The sequence below is a fragment of the Cuculus canorus genome, chromosome 6 (genome assembly GCF_017976375.1).
Source record: "Cuculus canorus isolate bCucCan1 chromosome 6, bCucCan1.pri, whole genome shotgun sequence".
Classification (NCBI taxonomy): Eukaryota; Metazoa; Chordata; class Aves; order Cuculiformes; family Cuculidae; genus Cuculus; species Cuculus canorus.
The window spans coordinates 39,761,108-39,784,187 of NC_071406.1; the positions used below are offsets into that span (position 1 = coordinate 39,761,108).

The window sequence follows — 23,080 nt, forward strand, 5'->3', positions numbered from 1 at the left end:
CTTGAAATGCCATGCCATGCTTCTACAACAACGCTAGTGGATAGTTCCTGTGGATGCACAGCCCTAGATGTGATTTACTGCACCGTGATTGTGCAGGCAACCACATCTGCATGTGCAAGCCTCATTTTTGCTTGGAAACAAGGTAGAATTTAACCTTAACTACACAAGCACCAAAAAGTAGTATCTCCTGGACTCCGACCCTCTCTGTTCACACTCTTTCCCTGACAGGACCCCTAGATGCCTGAATTAGGATGACAATTCCACACCAAGTCCTAGACACTCAAAACATGCTATTCCTTGTCCATTCCCCTACCTTACAGGCTGTGATGCTCCACTTACCAGTGCTAGTCGTATGCAGGGAGGTGTGTCTTTCGCATTTCCATTCACCTCTGCCATTACCGGTACAGACACACTGAAGCAAATTTCCACGGTTATCCTTCTTGCTCCAGGTGTCTCCAATTCTGTAGGAAGTCTTGGTGTCGTGGTCATTGCACCTATCTGTATGAGGAACATGACTGTTAGCCGTTTCTCTGTTGGATGGATTCACCGTGCAATCTATAGAACTGGACCACCAACACTACCACTATGAGAGTGGTGAGGCACCGGAATGGGTTGACGAAGGACATCATGGCTGCCTCATTCCTGGAGGTGTTCAAGGCCAGGTTGGATGGCGGTTTGGGCAGCCTGATCTAGTGGGAGGTGTCCCTGCCCATGGCAGGGGGGTTGGAATTAGATGATCTTTAAAGTCCCTTCCAATCCAAACTATTCTATGATTCTATGATCAAATGAGTTGATGGTTTGAAGCCTTTATTGAAAGCCCACTTCATTTTCTGTAGCGGCACAAGTCCTGCACGCACTAAAGCCTGCATTAAACTGCATCAGCTGAGAAAGCATCTAAAAATCCTTTACTCTAAGGGAAAATTGCCATTTACTTCCAGAACTGGGATTTCACTTCATAGTCTTCATCAAAATTAGCATAACAGTGTCAATATGGTAAAGTTCAAATTCAATTTTAAAAAGCATATCCTGGATTAAAAGCATTCTGCTACTTATCTTAATGCTACTTTAAGCTCATTCTGTCTAATGTACACCTTTAAAGCTTAAGCTTGTTTTAATACCCTTTTTAAAATACTTTTGAAGCAGAATTTTTTGATGCTGGGTCATTTCAAGCCATACACAGGGCACGGTTCAAGTTCAGGGGTCTACTTCAGCTGGAATAAACTAAAACTTATTTGAGGTTGTACATTAAATATATGTTAAATTCCATTTCTTCCAAAAAGAAGTGTGCGTGAAGCTGCCAGCAAAGTTCATATAAGCTTCTCGTGTCGTGCCCGGAATATTAGACTTTCTAAATCTCCCTGTTGTCTTTAATAACCCACAGCCCCTGATGAATTGTGTAAATGGGTTCAAAGGACAGCATAACAAACTACTTTTGTCTGGGTGCCAGATCCACATGGATTAACTATCTCTTCTTCCATTACAACATTTTACCTTCTCATTCAAGGGCAACTTGATACAGTAGCTTAAATATAATCACGGATCAATGAATAGGGATTTATGAAGATCTGTGGAAGAGCACATGCATCATGCCAGACTGCCACTGAAAAAGCACACAGGATAGAACATGAATATGGAAAACGCATTACTAATTCGCAGGAGTTAAAATGACCAAAAAGTGAGTATTTGCCAGAAGAGTGGTAAACTGGGGAGGTATTCATAATGTAACTTGGCAAATGTGAAAAAAAAACCCACAAAAACCAAAACCCTGCTTTGTGAATTCTTAAGACAAATTCTCAAGTGAGACAATGAAAAGCTGAAACATCCCCCAAAAAAATCAGCTGTGGTTCTGGAAAGTGCTGGCCATAAAAGATACTTAACAGCAGCACACAGTGAAGTGTAATGCCTGTTTGTGGGCTACAGCTATCATTTTACATACATAAATTTGAATTTCTCTACTCGATTATATCTGGAAAACAAAATTACAAATGAACAGGTCATTATACTGCAGTTTCCTCTATGATAAAACAGCGCAGACCTGAGTTATGGGAGGAGAAATACTGCCAAATCATTTTTATTAGTAATAATAACTCCTCCAAAATTCACAAACAACACGTTCTGTTTTATTCATTCCTATTTGACAGCTAATGATTTTCCCCCCATGTGTTTTTTAACAGACTTAATACTGTCAAGGCTGGTTTGATTTTTTACAGCTTATTTCTTGAACCAAGTTTCTCCAGATCTTCAGTTTTAATCCCAACTCTCCTTTGTGTTTTAGTTCTTTACAGGTCTGCTGTTTCTATCAGCAGAAAGCCATTATCTGTGTGCCCCGAGGCAAATGAATCTGAAGCAATTTAAAGGCTCCAGAAGAGTCCTCAAACCTCGCATAACAAAGGTGTAAAATACAAAGTTGAACTTTCTTGAGGCAACCTGGTTTAAACCATGATGGTTCCACATCAGAGCCTGCTCCTAACAAAACTGGAGCTAAAGGTAGATAAACAAGCCAGATTTGGGGTTTGAAAAGCCCTAAACAAGCAAGATTTGGGATTTTAAAAGCCCCCGTTTGCTTTGCAAATACAAATAAAAAGTAATATTTAAGGTAATGCCCTTCAGTGATGTAAAACCTAAAAACATTGCGGACAAAGCGGTGGGAAAAGCTAACAAGGAGACAAAGCAAACCCTGTTTCGGCTCACATATATATTAAAGAGGAATAAAGACTAAAAACAAACCCTGTTTGAGCTGATATATATATTAAAGAGGAATAAAGAGAAAAAACAAACCCCTGTTTGAGCTAATATATATATTAAAGAGGAATAAAGAGAAAAACCAAACCCCTGTTTGAGCTAATATAGACATCAAACAGGAATATAGAGAAAAAAACAAACCCTCTTTTAGCTAATATATATATAAAAGAGGAATAAAGAGAAAAAGTAAGAAGATATTTTAATCTGGCAGCTCCTGCTGTCGGAGCAATTAACTATTTCTCTTAAAGAACCTAATTCTACCTCAGGAGACTACTTAAAAGCAAACAGAAACAGACATATTAGGGCAAACTCTCCACCATTTTGCAGACAAAACAATTCCTGTGACTTCCGGGGGGATGCACAACTCCCACTCAACTGTCTTGTGGATTTCTTAAACTTTTCTCTCTAAAATCAGATTAAAACCCCTAATAACCCCGCCAGCCTGTCACCAGCGTAGATCACCAGCTCTCTGGGGTGTCCCCAGGTTGCAAGTGGCGAATGAGAGGCAGGAACGCTCCCCTCTCACCCCAGAGGGGCCCATTTCCCACCTCAGGTTGCAAATGAGAGGTGGGAACACTCCCTTTTCACCACAGAGTGGTCCCTTTCCCACCCCAGGTTTCACGAGAAATAAGGAGGTGGAAATGTTCCCCTCTCCCCTCAGAGGGATCCCTTTCCCACTCCAGGTTGCACACAGGAGGCAGGAACGTTCCCCTCTCACCCCAGAGGGGTCCATTTCCCACTCCAGGTTGCAAATGGGAACCAGGAGGTGGGAATGATCGCCTCTCCCCTCAGAGGGATCCCTTTCCCACTCCAGGTTGCAAATGGGAGGCAGGAATGTTCCCTTCTCCCCTCAGAGAGATCCCTTTCCCACCCCAAGTTGCAAATGGGAACCAGGAGGTGGGAATGACCTCCTCTCCCCTCAGAGGGATCCCTTTCCCACTCCACGTTGCACACAGGAGGCAGGAACGCTCGCCCCAGAGGGGTCCATTTCCCACTCCAGGTTGCAAATGGGAGGCAGGAATGTTCCCCTCTCCCCTCAGAGGGATCCCTTTCCCACCACAAGTCGCAAATGGGAACCAGGAGGTGGGAATGATCTCTCTCCTCAGAGGGATCCCTTTCCCACTCCAGGTTGCACATGCGAGGCAGGAACGTTCCCGTCTCGCCTTGGAGGGGTCCGTTTCCCACCCAGGGTTGCAACTAGGAGGTGGGAACACTCCCTTCTCACCTCAAAGGGATCCTTTTCCCACCCCAGATTGCAAACAGAACCAGAAGGTGGGAACACACCTCTCTCACCTCAGAGGGATCCATTTCCCACTCCAGGTTGCAAATGGGAGGCAGGAACGTTCCCCTCTCACCTCAGAGGAATCCCTTTCCCACCCCAAATTGCAAATGGGAACCAGAAGGTGGGAACACACCTCTCACCTCAGAAGGGTCCATTTCCCACTCCACGTTGCACACAGGAGGCAGGAATGCTCCCCTCTCGCCCCAGAGGGGTCCATTTCCCACTCCAGGTTGCAAATGGGAGGCGGGAATGTTCCCCTCTCACCTCAGAGGGATCCCTTTCCCACCCCAAGTTACAAATGGGAACCAGGAGGTGGGAATGATCTCCTCTCACCTCAGAGGGATCCCTTTCCCACTCCAGGTTGCAAATGGGAACCAGGAGGTGGGAATGATCTCTCTCCTCAGAAGGATCCCTTTCCCACTCCAGGTTGCATATGGGAGGCAGGAATGTTCCCCTCTCACCCCAGAGAGATCCCTTTCCCACCCATGGTTGCAACTAGGAGGTGGGAACACTCCCTTCTCACCTCAAAGGGATCCTTTTCCCACCCCAGATTGCAAACAGAACCAGAAGGTGGGAACACACCTCTCCCCTCAGAGGGATCCCTTTCCCACCCCAGGTTGCACACAGGAGGCAGGAATGTTTCCCTCTCACCCCAGAGGGGTCCATTTCCCACCTCAGGTTGCAAATGGGAGGTGGGAACACTCCCTTCTCACCACAGAGTGGTCCCTTTCCCACCCCTTTTCAGGCAACAGTCGCATCTCTAAAACTCCACACAGGGCAGAAATCATCTCTCTAAAACACTGCCGCTTGCAACAGGGCAGAAAAAAGGAACACATTTTCTTCATGATGCGGGACAGATTTGAGAAATGAATAAGATAAATAGAAGGGAGCAGCCAGCACTTACTCCTGGAGGTACAGGTGATGCGACCGCTTCCCTCGCCCAGGCAGGTGCAGTCCACCATCATCCAGCCCTGGTAGGGCTTCTCCCAGGTCTCCCCCACCACATAGGATGTTCCAGCTGTGTTGTCGTAGCATCGCTCAGCTGCAAGAAGGAAAGGGACAAGTGTCTGCCCAGGGCTCTCCCACATGGAGATGATACCAAAAATGCCAGCAAATAAACTCTAAGACTCGCTTTGGAGTTTTAGAAACCAAGCAGCCTTTATCAGGTCTGGCAAACACGAGGGACTGATCTCCATCAATCAAGTGCAGTGAGGCAGGAGCTGGTTAAAGAATATATTTCCCACTTATATGCATATGTATAAATTCTCCAAGAAATCCTATGCATAATTACTTTCCAAAGACTAATTCTAATGTTATTATGAACTTCACAACAGGCAAATGTCTTGCTAATTTGGAGTTGGCTCCAGCCCGACCTTGCATTTGAAATGGGGAAAGACTGCAAACAGAGGTGTTTACAGAAGAAGATACATCTGTTCAGCACAGGTCGGACTGAACACAAGATATTCTCATCTCCAAATAATGAACAGTGTCTGGAAAAACACTATTTGGAAAACAAAAAATCATGCTATCAGGAGGACTTTCTGTCTAACTTTTGAAAAATACCATTACTTAGATGAAATTTAACTCTACGTTAGCTTAAATCAAAATATTCCACTTTTTGTAATGGTAACTACTTCTTGTATCAGAGACAGCCTCATGGAAGACAAGAGGGAAGGGCCGTACACCCTGACCAAGCTGGGGGAGATGAAGGGGAGATGCCACCTACCCACAGGCTTGCAGGTCCACTCGCCCTTCCCGTTGCCCAGGCAGACGCACTCCAGCATGTAACCACCCGTCTCGTGTGGCCGGCGCCAGGTATCGCCGATTTTGTAGGACTGGCCACCCTCATGGCAGCGATCTGCAGTGGGAGAAAGGGGGTTGAGGTGAGGGACCACACTCGACGCAGCACCGTGGGGACAAGGTGAGGGCCACCAAAGCAGGAGCAAAAGGGATCAAGTATGGGTGCAGGTGGAGGAGAAGGAGTTGGATAGGTTATAGCCGCTGCCCACTCCAGCCTGCAAACTGGGGCCTGCACCCACCATTTCCTGAGCCTCCCCACGCCCTGTCCTCTCTCTTCAATAAGCCCCTCCAGGTTTCAACGTCATCTGAGATCCAGACAGCAAAAGCGGAATGCTGGGGTGTGAGGACATGCTGTTTCTCCCTCTCCTGAGGGCTGGCAAGGGAGGGATTGTCTCCATCTCATTCTGAAGTAGTGCCACTCAAGTCTCTCTGTGGCTGTGAGGGACGTGGAGAATAAGGAGGTACTTGATGTGACACCTTGGTGGGATAATGGTCCTCTTGGGTTGGGGAGCCCTGCCCTGGAAAGCCCTCCATCCTGAGGCAGTCTAGACTGGCTGCCTGGCCCAGCCTCAGGAAGGGAAAAGTGGTGAAGGGCAATTTGCAAACCCAGTGTCTTCTTCCAAGGAAAAGAGGAGAAACACGCATCTGGTCATTTACTAGGAGCTGCTAAAATGCTTCTTTGGCTCACTTATGAAAGCAAGGAATCTAAAAGTCATAAAGATTGATTCAAAGCCAGTTGCAGTCACTGAGACTCTCCAGTGAGCTCTAAACCAGGCTGACAATGACGAAACAAGACTGCTCTTATGTTTGCAATTTCCTTACTGACTCTTTTCTTACAACACTTACCATCCCTGCCCAATAAAATGACATTAAATTCAGAAGAGCTTCAACTCTACTTGTTGGATTCAATGCATTTTTCTTTTTCCATGCCATAATGATGGCTGGCTTCCGAATCCTCTGTGGCAAAGCTACTGGGATCAGCATGCGTGTCTTAAACAAGAAACTGGATACTTCTAAGAACAAGACTTCTCTCAAAAGGTGCCTCGGGGACTTTCAAATCTCAATCTGAAAGTCCTGACACACAGTGATCTTCATCTGTGCTCACAGTCTAATTATGAACTGAAGGGAAATTGTGAACAACTCTGTGACTCAATAAGGAAAGGATTTCAAGACAGACAGACATAAAAGGCAGAGCTGGGAGAAAGGACAAAGGAAGAGAGGGAGGAACAAGAGGAAAGTCAGGCTGGTGAAAAAGCAGTTGCAGAAACATGTTGAGCTGGTGTCTGGATATCAAACCCCAGCTCCCTCAGGGACAAGCATCGGTGTGACATTTTTGGAGGACAGTGGACTGGCTCTCAGGTAGTATTTATTTATTTTCATTTATTCAGATTAGTCTCATTAAGGCCGGTGGTATTATTCTGACTCAGCAGCTGCAGAGCAGACCCTCATTCCTTTTTCCAAAAAAACTACTTTCATAGATGGGCCTGTGAGATGTAACACAGTTTTGTGCAGAGTAATTGTACTAACCTTCGTGACTGGACACTCACAGTAATTTTTGGACTACGTTTATACACACAACACTTTGCCTCGAGTAAAAGAGGAATTGGGTTGTGCAAATGTATGTATAAGGGTCAAGGACTGGCAGTTCCAGTATATTAACATGGTTTGTATTAACACGCATCCCCCCCAACTCCAGCTAATGGGCACTGGGAACATAGTGTAAGTTGGTCTGAAAACATCACAGTAAGGAACAACAGGTCTAGCAAGAGGCTCTCAGTTACGTACTGGCGATGGTACAGCTGATTCTCCCGCGTCCAGCTCCAATGCAAGTACAGTCCCAGATCATGGAGTCCTTGGGACGCTCGTAAGTCTCCCCTACTCTGTAAGTGGATCCAGTGTATTTGTCAAAGCAAGTTTCTTCAGCTTTAAAGGGAGAAAAAAAAAAACAACTTCTGTAACTATGCTAGTAACATGTATAGTCAACAGAAACACATATTCCTAGCGTGCTCACACAGATGCTCTTTTTTTTTTTATGCATATCAGACTCCTCTTCCTTCCTCAGATGAAAGCAGAGAGGACATGGGGTGAAATTCTTCCCCTCAATGTCCCTGCGATGCTGAGTAAGCTGAATAACTTTGGCTTCCCTCCCCCAGTGAGCCAGAAGCCAAGCATGGCACACAGGCAGGCTTGCCCCAAGCGGATCAATCCCAGCTGTTTGAAGTGAAACAATATGGAAGATAGGAGGGAGCAGACACCCCCAAGGATCTGTGTGCCCTGTCATGCTAATTCTCATTCTGACTGGGCAAAAAATTGACGATATTAATCCCAGATTCCACAGGAGTCCCACTGAAGTCAACTGCCTAAGAATTGTTTGCATTCACACATCAGTAAGTGATTACAGAATGGTTATGTCAGTGCTGCCACCAGAACAAACTTAATCATAGGATGGTTTGGGTTGGAAGGTATCTTAAAGCTCTTCCAGTTCCACATCCCCCTGCCATGGGCAGGGACACCCCCCACTGGACCAGGCTGCTCCAAGCCACATCCAACCTGGCCTTGAACCCCTCCAGGGATGGGGCAGCCACCACTGCTCTGGGCAACCTGGGCCAGGGCCTCACCACCCTCACAGGAAAACACTTCTGTCCAATTTCTCATCTCAATCTCCCCTCTTTCAGCTTAAAATCATTCCCCCTCATCCTATCCCTACACTTCCAGATCAAGAGCCCTTCCCCAGCTTTCCTGGAGCCCCTTTCAGTCCTAGAAGCTGCTCTAAGGTCTCCCCGGAGCCTTCTCTTCTCCAGGCTGAAAAATCCCAATTCTTTCAGCCTGTCCTTACAGGGGAGGTGCTCCTTCTTCACTTCACCACTAGACAGGTAACATTAACTGTGCCAGACAGGAGGCCTTGCTGTTGGGCTTTGAAACTGAGGAACCTGGGAAACCCTAAAGGGGAAGGAAAGCTAGTACTCCTTGAAATACTCCAGCTGTGAGGCAGGCAGCACACAAGCCTTGCAGAACAGACTGCTGGGACAGCACCATCTGTCTTACATGAACACTAATCAGCCAGGAACCTCTTTTTCTCTTATATCTCCAGAGCAACATAAAGGAGTTATGGCAAACCAGTGCCTTCACGCCAATAAATACAGACAGATCACATCTGATTATCTAAACTACACCATATCCCAGAAAGATGCATCTTCCAGCAGATCATTTAAAGTTCTTTCTGCTACCTCAACTCTTTTTTCTGCAGAAGACTAAACAATCTCATTTTACACTCAATTATAGAAAGCTTAGAGCATGGCTGGGGGGCTGTGGAGAGCTGTAAGTTGAAATATTTTTAAACAAGCTGACGACACCGCGCAGCTATGAAAAGTTGGGGTGAGGCAATCAAACAGCACAGAGCCAGAGCTGCAAAGTGACTCCAGATTTGAACTTCCCCGTGCGAGTCCAGGAGTCAGTTCAGTTCGTTATAGAGAAGAGGTTGGCTCCAAAATTAATGTTTAGATCCAATCCTCCCGAGACATGAGCGATGCTTGGCTCAGGGTCCTGGTGGCAGGCCCATCACTAATGAAAAGCATTTCTGAAAATCCCAAGCCAGATCTTCAGTGTAATTGAGTGTAGATCCGTTCCCGACCCTAGAGCACCAAGCTTCAGCTGAAAAGCTGGTTATAACCCAGCACCAGGCTTGGCTTACTTGGCACCAAGAGCTGTTCAGGGGTCTCAATGCGGACAAAAAAGACCCCCAACTTACGTTCAGGCTTGCTCTCGCAGTTAAACCCCCTGCTTCCACCATAGCAGGTACAGACCAGTGTGTTGCCCAGGTAGATGCGTTCCCATTGCTGGTTTATTTGGTAGTATCTTCCATTGTCGAAGCAGGTCTCTGCAGGGGGAGAAGAAAAAGGAATGAGGGGGAAAGAGAAGGAAAAGTCTGGAGTTACCGAGGGAAGGGGCATGGCACCAGTCCCGGCACTGCAGCCTTGCATGTTTTGGGGTCCCAGGGAGCCCAACAGCCACTGGGGAGCTCTGGCTTCCACCGAGCCCCAGGGCTGGGGTATCGCTGGGATCCCGGGGTCACCGCCAAGTCCCGAGTAGCCCAACAGCCACCAGGGTCACCCAGACAGGTACAATTGGATTTGATGATCTCAAAGGTCTTTTCCACCCAAACAATCCTATGATTCTATTCTGTCTCCCACTGCGTCCCGGGCCTTGGGCATCCCTGGCATCCCGGGGCCACTGCTGAGCCTCGAGGAGCCCAACATCCCACCAGGGTCACCTTGCAGAGCCGGGGCTCTGGTTCCACCGAGCCATGGAGCTCGAGCATCTATGGTGTCTCGGGGTCACTGCTGACCTCCGGGATCACCCACCGCGCCCCGGGGCTCCTGCTCCCACTGAACCCCGGGATTTGGGCATCCCTGCTACTCCAGGGTCACTGCTGAGTCCCGGGAGCCCAGCATCCACCTGGATCACCCTGCAGAGACGGGGCTCCAGCTCCCACCGAGCCTCAGGGCCCGAGCATCTGTAGCATCCCAGGGTTGCTGCTGAGCCCCAGGGTCACCCGCTACATCCCGGGGCTCCGACTCCCACCGAACCCGGGGTTTGAGCATCCCTGCCGCCCCGGGGTCACTGCCGAGTCCGGGTAACCCAACATCCGCCAGGGTTACCCTTCAGAGGAGAGGCTCCGGCTCCCACCGAGCTCTGGAGCTCGGGCATCCCTGGCGTCCCGGGGTCACTGCTGACCTGCGGGCTCACTCGCTGCATCCCGAGGCTCCGGCTCCCACCGAACCCCGGGATTCGAGCATCCCTGGCGCTCCGGGGCCACTGCCGAGTCCCGGGAGCCCAGCATCACACCGGGGTCACCCTACAGAGCCGGGGCTCCTGCTCCCGCTGAGCCTCAGGGCTCGAGCATCCCTGGCGCCCCGGGGTCACCGCCGAGCCCCGGGATCGCCCAGTGCATCCCGGGGCTCCTGCTCCCACCGAACCCCGGGGCTCGGGCACCACTGCCCTCCTGGGGTCAATGCCGAGTCCCGAGAGCCCAACATCCTCCCAGGGTCACCCTGCAGAGTCGAGTCTCCGGTTCCCACCGAACCCCGGGGCTCGAGCATCCCTGGTGCCTCGGGATTCGAGCATCCCCGCCGTCCCGGGGCTCGGGCACCCCTAGTGCCCCGGGACCGCAGCCGGATCCCCGCACCCCCCGCTGCCGCTCCCACCCTCCCCCGCTACTCACGCTTGCTCTGCGCGGGGTTGACCTGCGGCACCGATGTGGTCTGCGCCTGCCTCCGGCTCTTCCCCCGCTTCACCCCCTCCCCAGCCGCCGCTGCAGCCCCCAGGCAGAGGGCGAGCAGCGCCAGCCGACACACCGTGCGACCTCCCGGCATCCCGTCCCGTCCCGAACCGGCTCGGGATCAGCCTCAGCCACGGGACGGAGGCGCCGTGCGGGCGCTTATATGGGGCGGGCGGCACCGCTTTGGGGGCCGGGCGGGGGCTGCCACCGCCCTCCACGGAGCGAGCAAAAGGGAGGGGAGAGACCCGCAGAGAAGGGGAGAGACTCGGCTCGGCGAGGAAAGAGGGCTGGGAGTCGTTCGTGCCATTTTGTGCAGCGTTTGGCTTGAACAAAATGGCTTTTTTGGGGAGTAGAAACAAAAGTTTTCTGTTTCTTTGGAACCACGCTGCCTGTTAGCGGATGGAGCTCCGTGCAGGAGAAACGTGGATACAGCTCCATTCGGGAGAAATAATGTTCCACGCAGGGAAGAAAGTGAGTTGTAACATGCTGTGCACCCGGGGAGCTCCCTAAGGGAGTTTTATCTGATGTTTTACTTCTGCTGACTCCAGGTTAAATCCTCTTACACCTCCCTTAGAGAAAACGGTGTGCTGAGAATCAGAATCACTAGGTTGGAGAAGACCTTTGAGATCACGGAGTCCAACTGTACCTGTCCACTACGAAATCATAACCCTAAGCACTTCATCTACCCTTTTAAACACCTTCAGGGATGGGGACTCCACCAGCCTCTGCCAGTGCTGAGAACAGTTTCAGTGAAGAAATATTTCGTAATGTCCAGTCTGAACCTTTCCTGGCACAACTCGAGGCCGTACATGAGGGTTACCTCCCATTCAAAATTGATTTAAGCGGATACAGCTCCATTGGGGAGAAATAATGTTCCACGCAGGGGAGAAAGGGAATTACATGCTGTGCAGGTTGGGAACTCCCTAAGGGATGTTTTGCTGACTGCTGCTGACTCCAGGTTAGACGCTCTCACACCCCACTTGGAGAAAACACCGTGGTTACATCCTGTTACAAAATCAATGTAGTAGCTTCTTTCCATGACTTTTTTTCTTGCTGCCAAAATCAATCCTGAGGACAAAAGAAAAGTGAAAAAAAAAAAATTCTTGGCTTCCTTTAAGCATACGGGATCGTCAATGGGATGGGATAACGTCACTGGGCTGTATGCAAATTTTCATCATAGAATCATAGAATGTCGTTAGTTGGAAAGGACCCTCAAGGCTCATCAAGTCCCCTGTCCCCTTCCCCTAACCATTTCTGATGGATTTGCAGGCTCCCTTTCCCCCAGTTTAAAGGAATACAGCAAAGCAGGGAGCACACACTGTGACTGTGGCTCTCAAGCATCCTTTTGTGCAAAGCACAGGGTGCCCTGTCCTGGGACAGCACTCGGACTGCAACTCAAGTTCTGATCCGGCAGGAAGGTGGTGTCGCTAACCATTTTCATGATCTGACATACACTCTGTCTTGGTAAAATGATTATCAACGTAAAAGTTTCCTGTGGTTCCTGATCTATTAAGGCAACTCTTCAGACAAACATGAGTGTGAAATAGTCTACTGTGTTTCCAGACAGTATCTTAACTCATCTTAAGCTCAGTATCCAGATACCTTAATACAAGCTTCCCTGCTGAAAACTTACTGGAAATTGAAACCTGAGCTGGCAACTGAGGTGGGCTGTGTTGAGCTAATTCCCACCTTTCCTAATTTTTATTTTTAGATCTACTGTACCACATTTTTTTTTTGAGTTACCGGACAAATATCATCCCTCAAAATAATCACAGAACTGAGGTGACCATAGTGACGAGAGCATTGGCTTTTGAAGCAGGCTGTGTCATCACAAACTAGCAAATATCTGGTCTCTTAAAATGAGAACCTGCTTCCAGGAGGTTTTCCTGCTTTTCTGAGACCTAAAATATGAAGTGTCATCCTCAAATTCCATTACAACATATCCAGGTTACAAAAGCAAGGTGAAAAGCACATTATCAGAAAATGATGCTGTACAACTGTTTATAACTGGGGTGTATTCCACCTAGCCTGCTCCAAAGGTAGCACAACTGAGTGGAAATCAGTGGAAAAGAAGAGTTTTCCTTCTAGGAAACACATATGAGCAATGAGGAGGTAATTTTAGGTCACTTTTTCCTGCTAGCGTGTATAGGTCTTGGTCAGATTTTCAGTTTGTTTTGGGTGGTGGACAGTGTTGTGCCGTTTCTGCTCGGTGTTTGCTTCTGCCTACCCGTCAGTGAGTATATGAACAGGTCTGGCTGCTGCTACCGGCTGCTAATTCAGCTCAATTGACATGGAAAAGGAAATGATAATGAGAAGTCTTCAAGTACAGGGGGATTATGATGACTAAAAATTTCTAGGGAAACTTACTTAAAATGTAAGAGCTGAGTACAGGTAATCTGTAAGGAACATTCTCTGGTGGAATAAGCAAACATGGGGAAGCAACCAGCAGTCCTTGGTGGGGAGCAAGAGCCTGCAGGTGTAGATCCTGCGGCAAACACATCTGAAGAGCGCTGCAGGGAGTTTACAGCCTCTCCAGGTCTAGGTATGTGCTGCCTACCAGCTCCCTGCAGGCATTAGAGGAGGAGAGTCCCTACTCCCAAGAAACAAGACTTCTAGATGAGGCTTTGAGCAACCTGATCCAGTGTCCCTGCCTGTGGGAGGGGGGTTGGAAGCAAATGATCTTTAAGGTCCCTTCCAACCCAAACCATTCTACTATTTTATCATCTCCAGGACGCTGCTTTTAGTAACCCCCTTTGCCAGCATGCTGCTTTCGGCAACTATTTTGAAAGGCATTTAGAAGGTTCATATACTGGGTATTCTGTCCATGACGGCTAAATGGCCAACAGTGACTGATTTATGTCTCCTTTAAGTCCAACTTGTGTAATTTTGCATTGCACTTATGTCTTCGAGGGCAGTAGAAGTATTTACACAAAACTGAAGATGGAGTTCAGTCGGAAAATTGAACGAGAACTGCAAGTGTGCGGCTGCATCTAATGCTTTCCACTACATTAGTTACACAAATTCAGGGACAAATGCAAGATTCTTGTTTAAGAAAGCATTACTGGAAGTGCACAAAAGAAAACGATACTTTTTAATGACTCTCAAATTAGTTTCTTGTGTAGCCATCACTTATTACCATCCAGAAATAGTCTTATGAGTCGTATTTCAACACAATTTGGAGCAGCCTGGTTTCACTTCTAAAAGAATCTCTGACAGTAATTATGACACAAACATGTAGTAATTATCATCTAGCATGCTGTTAGACTTCCTGAGATGTTTCTTACTTATTTTGGGAAATGGATGTAACTCCTTTGTCTGTCCCTCTCTCGTTTTGTCCCTCGAGCTAACAGGGAATGAGAGAAGATTCACCTGAAGTCTTCCTTTGGATGATATCAGTTTGAATTTATAACCAGCCTTCGGTAGGTCTTGCATCCGAATAAGGATTAAGAATCTCCTAAACCTCTGCTGTAGCCATAGGTTTTCTGATTCATGTCCTTGGTCTTCTCAAAATTTTTTTCTGCTGAAATCCTAACTTTGGGATTCTTGGATAGAAAAAGGGCACATGCCCTTATAAGGTTCTGCTGACTTTCATTGCTCCATTGTATTGCAGATAAACCTCTAAACTGGGTGGATTTGGTTTCCTTTACTGCACACACTTGTGGGGGGGTGTAGAGATATGACTGGGAGCAAGATCTGTCCTGGTAACCATTCTGCAAAGTCCGAGAGTAAAAAGGGAAGATGAATCAGTACAGAAAGGATGAAGACGAGTCACTTGTTATTCTTTTAGCAACCTCCGAATAAGGCCCACACAGGCTTCATCACCTCCTTCTAAAATTATCACTCATAGGAACAAGAACCATAAAGACAAGAGGTCAGGATTCCTCTCCTTAACATGGAGAGGCCGTTAAACGCTTCCTGCAGTTCCCAAATATTTTGCAAGAATTCCTCTTGTGAGCTGGATATTTCTGAATCATCACAATTTCAACTCTGTGGTTTTTGTTAGGTCACAGCAAAATACATCTCAGGGCTGCTGAGGTTCTGCTGCACAGTGCTTCATTCACTCGGAGCATCTCGTCCAAGAATCTGGAACATCGCTCTTTAAATGGAATTCATTCCTCCTGCCGGTTAACTGCCACTTCAGCGGTACGTAACTTTATGCCGGCTCTCAGGGTAGGAATGAATTTCATCGTGTATAAATGGTCCCACGCAGGGCATTAATTAGATCTTTGGCACTCTTGGTGGAATTTCCCTTGTCTTCTCCCTCCTTCCCAGTCTTCTCTCCTAACGAAATGTTCAATGTCATCAATGAAGAAAAACTCATTTCCTTTCTCCAGCTGACCGTGGAGTATGTTATTGAGTTTGGTGTACCCAAACTGCTGTAGTTTGCCAGTGCTGAGAAGTTCATAGGCACAGCTCTCGTTTTGCAGTTACTGTTGGCCCCAGGCATTCAACACTTGTGAGTCACAGCCTGCAAAATCAGGGGAACAGCTTTGGAGGGCAGCGGGGAGAGATTTTCATTCTTTTCCAGGTAGAGAGATACTCAGGGGGAGGGGTGTTCCAGGTTGTTTGTTTTCCTGATCCTTTAAGGAGGTGCTTACATCACATAGAAAGTGATTTAGGAATGGAAAGTGAGGTTCTGACATGCTTCCCGATGCCAGAACTTCAAGAAATATAGGAGCTCTCACCAGACCCATGACTGTGAACTGACAGGCAAGTGACAGACTCTCATTCACAGAGGAAGCCTTTGGAAGAGGAATACCAGCTGGGAAGAGCTGAGAACATGTTCTTCATCACATTCTGACATGCTTGGCGGAGGTTTCTACAGAAACCCACATCTAGTTCATGTTGCCTAAATTCTTTGGAAATCCCAGCCTGACGCCCTTCCGGGGATGTTCAGTGGCTTTTTTGGGAAGTTGTCATAACAGCTCTGGAAACCTGAATGAGCATTTTGGGGTGTCTGTGAGCCCCGTTGGACAGAACTGTGGGACCTAGCTTAGGACACCAAGTGCAGTGTTGCTAGCTGTTGAAAGAGATGTTATTTTTGACGGAGTTGGAACTCTCGTGTTTTAGTGAGAGGATGTTCCCTCTCCTCAGCTGATGAGATCTCCCCTGCCCAGAGGAAACCTTCCACCAACTGACTGCTTGTGCCACTTACTTTCCTGCTTCCAGAGGTTAAGCAGCCACCAAGGACCATAACGGGGAACACCGAGGTCCCCTGTGTTTGACACTGGTGAAGCCGCATCTCAAATCCTGTGTTCAGTTTTGGACCCCTCACTTCAAGAAGGACATTGAGTTCCTGGGCAACCCAGAGGAGGGGAACAGAGCTGGGGAAGGGGCTGGAGAACAGGGGTTGTGGGGAGTGGCTAAGAGAACTGACTTTGTTCAGTCTGGAGGAGGCTGAGGGTAGACTGCATTGCTCTCTACAGCTACCTGAAAGGGGGTTGTAGCGAGGTGGGTGCTGGTCTCTTCTCCCAAGTAACAAGTGATAGGATGAGAGGAAATGGCTTCAGGCTGCACCAGGGAAGGTTTTGATTGGATATTAGGAAAAATTTCTTTATTGAAAAAGTAGTGAAGTATTGGAAGAGGCTGCCCAGGGCAGTGGTGGAATCTCCTTCCCTGGAAGTGTTCAAAAAAATTGTAGACATGGCACTTTTGGGCATGGTTTAGTAGGCACAGTGGTGTTGGGCTAATGGTTGGACTTGATGATCTTAGAGGTCTTTTCCTTACTTCAGTGATTCTGAGTCTATAATTCTCCACCTCTGGCTCACAGCCCAATACTCCTTGTGTGGAAGGAGATGGAGTCCTGCAGCTTCTTCCCAAAGCAAAGATGAGAGAGCTCCAAAAGTCCCTGACCCAGGGAAAATGCACTAGAGAGAGGACTTCTGTGAGGGGCCTGGGCAGCACAGGGTTTGCATTGCTGAGCACAGGGGTGACAGATTACCCGTGGAGAGCCAGACCCCCCCCCTCCACAATTAACAGGGGAGAATTAGCAATTGTGTGCAAACCTGTACACGTGAAGCATGGACAAAGGAAGGAGAAAAGTTATGACAGCTGGAAAAGCACAGTTTCTTATGGCTGTTATTTTCTTTTCAATTTTTGCCTCTTGGCCAAAATCCCACCCAGCGGTGGTGATGGAGGAAGTCTCTTAATTCCAGTGGCTGTTTTTATTTAGTCATTACACGTTTCTAACAATAATTTGACTTTTGAGTAATAGAGGGGGGTTTCTTTTAATGGAAGAACAACAGTTGGCTCTGTGTTGTCAGCAGAACTTGCCTCTCCATCATAGCCCAGAACCAGTACTGAAACCCCTCCCCTTTTTCCACAGGAGTCTTAACAGTACTAAAGCAAAGTTAAATAACGGTGACATCACCACCAGCAGCATGAGGTGAGCTTGGCCACAATCCCTGGTGTTTCAAGAGCGATTGCTTTTATTCTCTCCTTGTGAATATGGCAAATCACATCGAGCCTTGTTTGGTTTTTTAGGCAGGCCTGGTTAACATCCAGCAATAAATGGTGGTTTGGGGTTGAGCTTGGCTTGCTGCGAGGAAGTTGAACACACTGAGAAGGCAAACAGCTATTTATTATGATGATTACGGGGGAGTGCGTAACGGGTCGAAATTGAGAATCACAAAGGGCTGAACGGAGCCAGGAGCATCCAGAAGGAAAATAGTTTGGCTCCAAGCTGCAGTTTGTCCGCTGTTTCCTTCTTACCCCTTCCACCCAGCCTTACATGGAGCCAAGGAGCTTGGATAGTTCTTTGCTGCCAATTTTGAAGGGTTTGAGCTTTTTCCCTTCTCTTACTCTTGGTAACCTGATTTTTTGGCTGCACTCTCAGAGATGAGAGAAGCTCTCACTTTCACTTGTTTTTCAGCCCTGCCCAGAAGTTCTTGTTGGCTGCTTTTTATACTTTCCAGCTTCTGGGGAACAACTCAGGTCTTCTCCCTGTCTTCATTCTCACTTTCTTCCCCTCACTCTTCCCTTCTGGCGGGCCAGATCCCCTGGCCAGGAAGATATTCTTTGTTTCTGATGTATTTATTGTAACCAGGCTGTTCCTTGGCCCAGCAATAGTGTCACCGCTCCTGTGGGACTGTCACAACTATTTCTCTTCTGCGGTGGGAATCCAGCCCAGAGAGAGGCCCAGAAAAAGGCATAAGGGCTGTTTGTGACTTACTCAAACCCTTTGTGGAAGATGAGCTTCTAGTGAGAAATATTAGTAAAGCGGGCTGGGGTTTCATTCTGTGTCAATCAGTCAACTCATAATTAATCTGCACTCAGGGCCTCTTGCAGGTATGGTTCTTACCTAGGGAGTTTTCCTAGTGGAGAGCTTTGGTCCTATAGAGGCGCAGGTATTGATAAGATTTATTTTCCTCCCACGCACTTCTGTGGAAAACTCTTAACTGTAGGGTCAGGCTGCGAAATGGAGCTACCTCAGTCCTACATCTCATTGCTTAACTCTTCCTGGTGTGGTTTTATGGGAGAATCTAGACCTGCTTTGATTAATTTTTGGTTAGAAGCTGGACCTCGTGGCAAAAGACTTCCTGTAGTGACTCAGAGAATTTCTCTCTGTCATTAATCCTTTGAATTAATTCCTTACTTTTGAATGTTGATTACAGTGGGCTAGACCTCTTTTTTTTTTGGCTGGCATTCAAAACTGATAGTACTCAGCATATGGCTTTTGGCTTTTTAGTTCTTCTGGTTTTGGGGATGCTTTGCATCTTGGACTGGCTTGGAGTTCATATATTCAGTCTGTACTAAACCACCTATCCATGAAATCACATAGATTTGGAGCTGATGCTTTCTAACAGACGTCACTTACTTTTTTAACCATTCTGACAGTATTTATGGAGTTGTCAGTGGTTCTCATTCTTGAGATGATGAATTATTGTAGCAACAATAAATACACATGGGTTTCATGGGTCATTTTACATAATTCTTTCTGCCATCTATACTGATACAGTCACACCAGAGGGGTTTCTGTGAGCAAATGAAAGTATCGCTTAGGGATATGGTTTAGTAGCAGACAGGTGCGGTTGGATTGGTGATCTCAAAGATCTTTTCCAACCTAAGGATTCTATGATTCTATGATTCTATGATTCTATGATACTATAACTGATGGTATTTAGCCATTGACGTACATACAATCGGCTTAGCTAGAGGTTTTCCGCTGGGACATCACAAGTGAAAACAAGTTGGTTTGCCCAGAACAAGGAGCCGTGCCCATGTTCCAGGAATTCATTTCTCTACTTCCAAGTGCTTACACACTGATTTAAAGCTGTAAAGTGTTTTGCAGGAAAACTGGTGATTCAGGCAAGTCTTTTCACTTCCAGAATTCTCTTCTCGGGACCAGCCAGCACCTTTAACTGCTGTGAGGGGAAGGGATGGCATCACGATTTAACCTACACTTTCTTGTCTACACTTCTCCTGGAAAGGCATAGGAGCAGCTGCCAGGCAGGCACTTAGGCATCTAATGGATGGAAAATGAAATCCCATATGTGATTGCAGTAAGGTGCTCACAGTCCAGCCTGTGGGACTGAACAGTGAAATTCATGTTTTCTTAAAAGGAGCAGGATTTGGACACGTTAGCAGGTCGATCTAGAGACTTTCCAAGCTGTGTAACCATTAGCATTGAATATGATATGAAAACAGAGAAACAAAAGTGTGTTTCAAAGGAAAGAAAAGTCTAAACAATTTGACACAGTCTGGAGAGAAAAGATTCTCAGTATGTTGTCCAGCAAAGCTGCTGGCAGCACCAAAAAAGCTGAACATTATTCTTAAGTGAGGCAGAAAGCTTTGCAAAGATGCATCATATCTTGTGGTCATATGCTAAAAACAAATATCCAAAAACTCTCGATGATGCATCTGGTGTTTGTACTCATTGAATGTGTCCCAAGCCAGCCGTATTTATTGGAGGCACATTTTTGCTCAGCCAGATCATGCAGAAACTAAAGCAAACATTACCTAAATACATATCATCAAATCAGAGTATTAGTCTGGCTAGATTAGTATAGACTCGCTTGCTGTCCATTCCATGGAAGATTTATAGGGGCAGGTAAAAGCTTCAGAGCTGGGAGATATACATTGCTCCTGCGTTTGATTATACTCTCCAGATTTATACACAATGTGGAGGGGTCACGGCTAACTTTCCAGGAACGGCGTTCATATTTTCCGTAGAGTGCACAAGTATAAAATGCAGATTACATGCACAATAAATGAAGGGAAAGGTTTTGACAGTGTGTCTTTTCAGTTAATTTATAATTCATGTGTAATATCAAAAATAAGTGCTACACAAAGGCTTTTATCTCCTGACTGACACTTTCTTCTCACTATTTTCAGGTTCTGTTTCCATGCAGGCCAGGTTGGATGAGGCTTTGAGCAACCTGATCCAGTGGGAGATGTCCCCCCTCATGGCAGTGAGTTGGAACTGGATGATCTTTGATGTCACTTCCAACCCAAACCAGTCGATGATTCTATGACATGGAAAGAGGAGGCTGTAAAGGGCCTGTGTAAGTCTTTAGAGAATATTTTGATGAAACATAGCTTGTAAAAATTACTCGTTTTTCCTTTGGCAAATGAAACAGCCTGAGACCTTTCTTATAAGGAAAGTCTTGAAGGAGAAAACAAAAAAAAAATGTGGAAAAGAGAAAGATATATTTGATAGGATTTTTTTTATAGAAGATGGAAATCTGTGCGTGGGGAAGAAATATTTGAAATGACAAAATGCTATGGAGTACAGGAGAATCAGTAGTATTTTGCCGGTGTTGTTGTGAGGTGACTCCATGGTAGAGCTTTGGGTTCTGGAGTGCTGGTGTTTAGGTACCTCTGAAATGCTTGGGGCTCAGGTTGACACACGGACATCTGCCTCCCATGTGTTTGAAGCATGCGTTTGTTTGACAGGGGGAAGCAGCATCAGGCTAGAGGCAACTCAGTGCACTGAATTCACTGCTGTTGTTGGCTCACAGCTTAGAGACCCGCGAGGAACTTTCTGTAGCTGAAAGGCTCAGATCCTCACCCTGCAAAGATTAATTAAAGTATCTCACTTTACCTGTTGCAGCAATTCCACTCTTTGATTTACCTTGCTGTCACCTGAATAAAGCTGGCCACATGCTTTGTCTCTCCGGAATCCACTCCCCACACCTCTGTGAGCGGCATTTAAATACGTCAGGATCCTCAGCCTCGCCACTGGGAAAGTGTGTATGAATAAGCTGCATGACAGGGTCATAAATTACATGGAGAGCAGAGCAAATCTTGGCAGCAGATCATAGCTGCTGGAGAGATGAGAGCTATGGCAGACACATGAACAGAAAAGGAAAGGGAGACTAATATTTAAGAGGAAAGCAGAAATTTTACTGCAGGACTCTGTTCCGTTGAAATGAGACCATTTCTGACCTTGGTTTCTTTGGGAGCAGGCTTGGTTTCCTAATTTCTGTTTAATGTTTTTATTTTTGTCTAACCTCTCAGGAAAGGATTGATGCTTTAAGACCATTAGAAATTGCCCCTTCTTTATAGAAAAGCCAGAATCAAACCCATAAAGTGCAACTGGTTTTTAAGCAGGATGGAGCAATCCCACAAAAGCACATGCACTGTATGCCTATCTCTAAATCCACGGACCACATCTATATCCTTAAATTTGTGTGTCAACCTACCTCTAAATCCATGGACCGCATCTATGTCCTTAAATTTGTGTGCTAGCCTTCACAGGATGCAGGATTAAATATTCTTTCTGTGACATGTGTCCATCACAAAGCCTAAACATCGTTACTGTCTAACCTTTTTTTTTTGCCTTGAAGTTTCATAACCTTATAACATCCTTATAAATGTGTTTGAGAACTCCAGTGTGACTTTATGACATGCTTGGAAAACCTTCAAACAATTACAAATATGCGCACACACAAAAAATCTGTGTTTAGATGAGGTAATCCACAGGAGGGTTCCAGTTGGGCTTTTGGAAACCGACTATTTTATATATAAACGTCAGCGTTAATTAAAAATCAACACAAAACAGGAAGCAAAAAACCCATAATGCTGTATTGGTTATGATCTGGATATACTGATTAAGTCCTACCCCATTACTAAGAGTTTATTCCTATTCTTGGAGGCAGTCAAGTTTTTTTAAAGGAAAGAAACAGATACGCACCCACTGGAGGATGCGGCCCAGCAGATGATTTCATACTGAAACGAACGCATGGAGAACAATTTTCAAAGACATTGTGGGTCCTTGCACGATGCCTGATTAATAATGAAAATGGATTGTCCTAATCCTTTTGGCATCTGGAAAGTTCCTTTCCATGATTTAAGCACATTGGCCAAAGTTCCCTCCCGGGAGAGCTGCTGTTGTCTGCGTAGGCCTATACCATGAATCAGTGAGACCTCTTGAGTTACTAGTTGTGTGCTTATGCTCTTAGCTGCCTTTTATGGGTGGTACTAAATGGTTTTTTAGCTCCGATCCTCACATACACAAAATGTGCCTTCCAACACTGCTGCTTATATTCCACTGCTGGAGGGAATAGGAAATGGCCTGAGCTTAATCCATCCTCAAGACAATCTTAAAATGATTCATTTGCGGTTGTCTTCGAGTGCCACACAGCAGGTTTCACTACTCCAGAGTTTTTCCAGAGATCTGCTTATTTATTACTGTTACATACATTACTGCGTTTTTTTTTTAGGGATAGAAGAATGTGTCAGTGCCTTCAGGGCACACTTCTTTGCCTCGCTGGTGGGGCACTCACTTGAAAAAGTGCCTGAATCGTAGCACTTTACATCAGAAATCAAGTGCAGATAAAATGAATTACAAAACCACGTGCACCATTTCTTTCTACGAATGCACAGGGGTGCTGCAAACCTGCCTTGGCTGAGGGTGACTGCTTACATCTCTACGTCCTGTTTGGTTAAATTCTCTCCTAAATGGCAGACAGAACATAAATAAAGCGATGAGGCACACTCACCTCCTTCCCCAGATAAATTATCTGTCTGGGTGACAG

At 46.5% G+C, this 23,080-nt stretch overlaps 1 protein-coding gene and 1 long non-coding RNA gene across 8 annotated transcripts in view; one reads left to right on the forward strand and one right to left on the reverse strand.

The window, feature by feature from the left end:
• The window catches only part of FN1 (fibronectin 1), a 62,169-nt gene extending 50,933 nt beyond the window's left edge, over positions 1 to 11,236 (reverse strand). For 4 of the 7 annotated variants that reach the window (XM_054069435.1, XM_054069436.1, XM_054069437.1 and 1 more), the window contains exons 1-6: positions 11,046 to 11,236; positions 9,573 to 9,701; positions 7,610 to 7,747; positions 5,751 to 5,882; positions 4,929 to 5,066; positions 340 to 498 (exon numbers count right to left, since the gene is read on the reverse strand). In XM_054069435.1, the coding sequence (XP_053925410.1) occupies positions 340 to 498; positions 4,929 to 5,066; positions 5,751 to 5,882; positions 7,610 to 7,747; positions 9,573 to 9,701; positions 11,046 to 11,196 (847 nt within the window). In that variant the 5' untranslated portion in view covers positions 11,197 to 11,236. The remainder of the gene's footprint in view (positions 1 to 339; positions 499 to 4,928; positions 5,067 to 5,750; positions 5,883 to 7,609; positions 7,748 to 9,572; positions 9,702 to 11,045) is intronic. The other 3 variants (XM_054069440.1, XM_054069439.1, XM_054069438.1) reach the window with 1 other exon arrangement.
• Positions 11,237 to 12,817: 1,581 nt separating this feature from the next.
• Positions 12,818 to 23,080, forward strand: part of LOC128852470 (uncharacterized) — a 28,520-nt gene continuing 18,257 nt past the window's right edge. The window contains exons 1-3 of the long non-coding RNA XR_008450314.1: positions 12,818 to 14,521; positions 15,106 to 15,245; positions 20,436 to 20,605. This is a non-coding gene — a long non-coding RNA (uncharacterized LOC128852470). The remainder of the gene's footprint in view (positions 14,522 to 15,105; positions 15,246 to 20,435; positions 20,606 to 23,080) is intronic.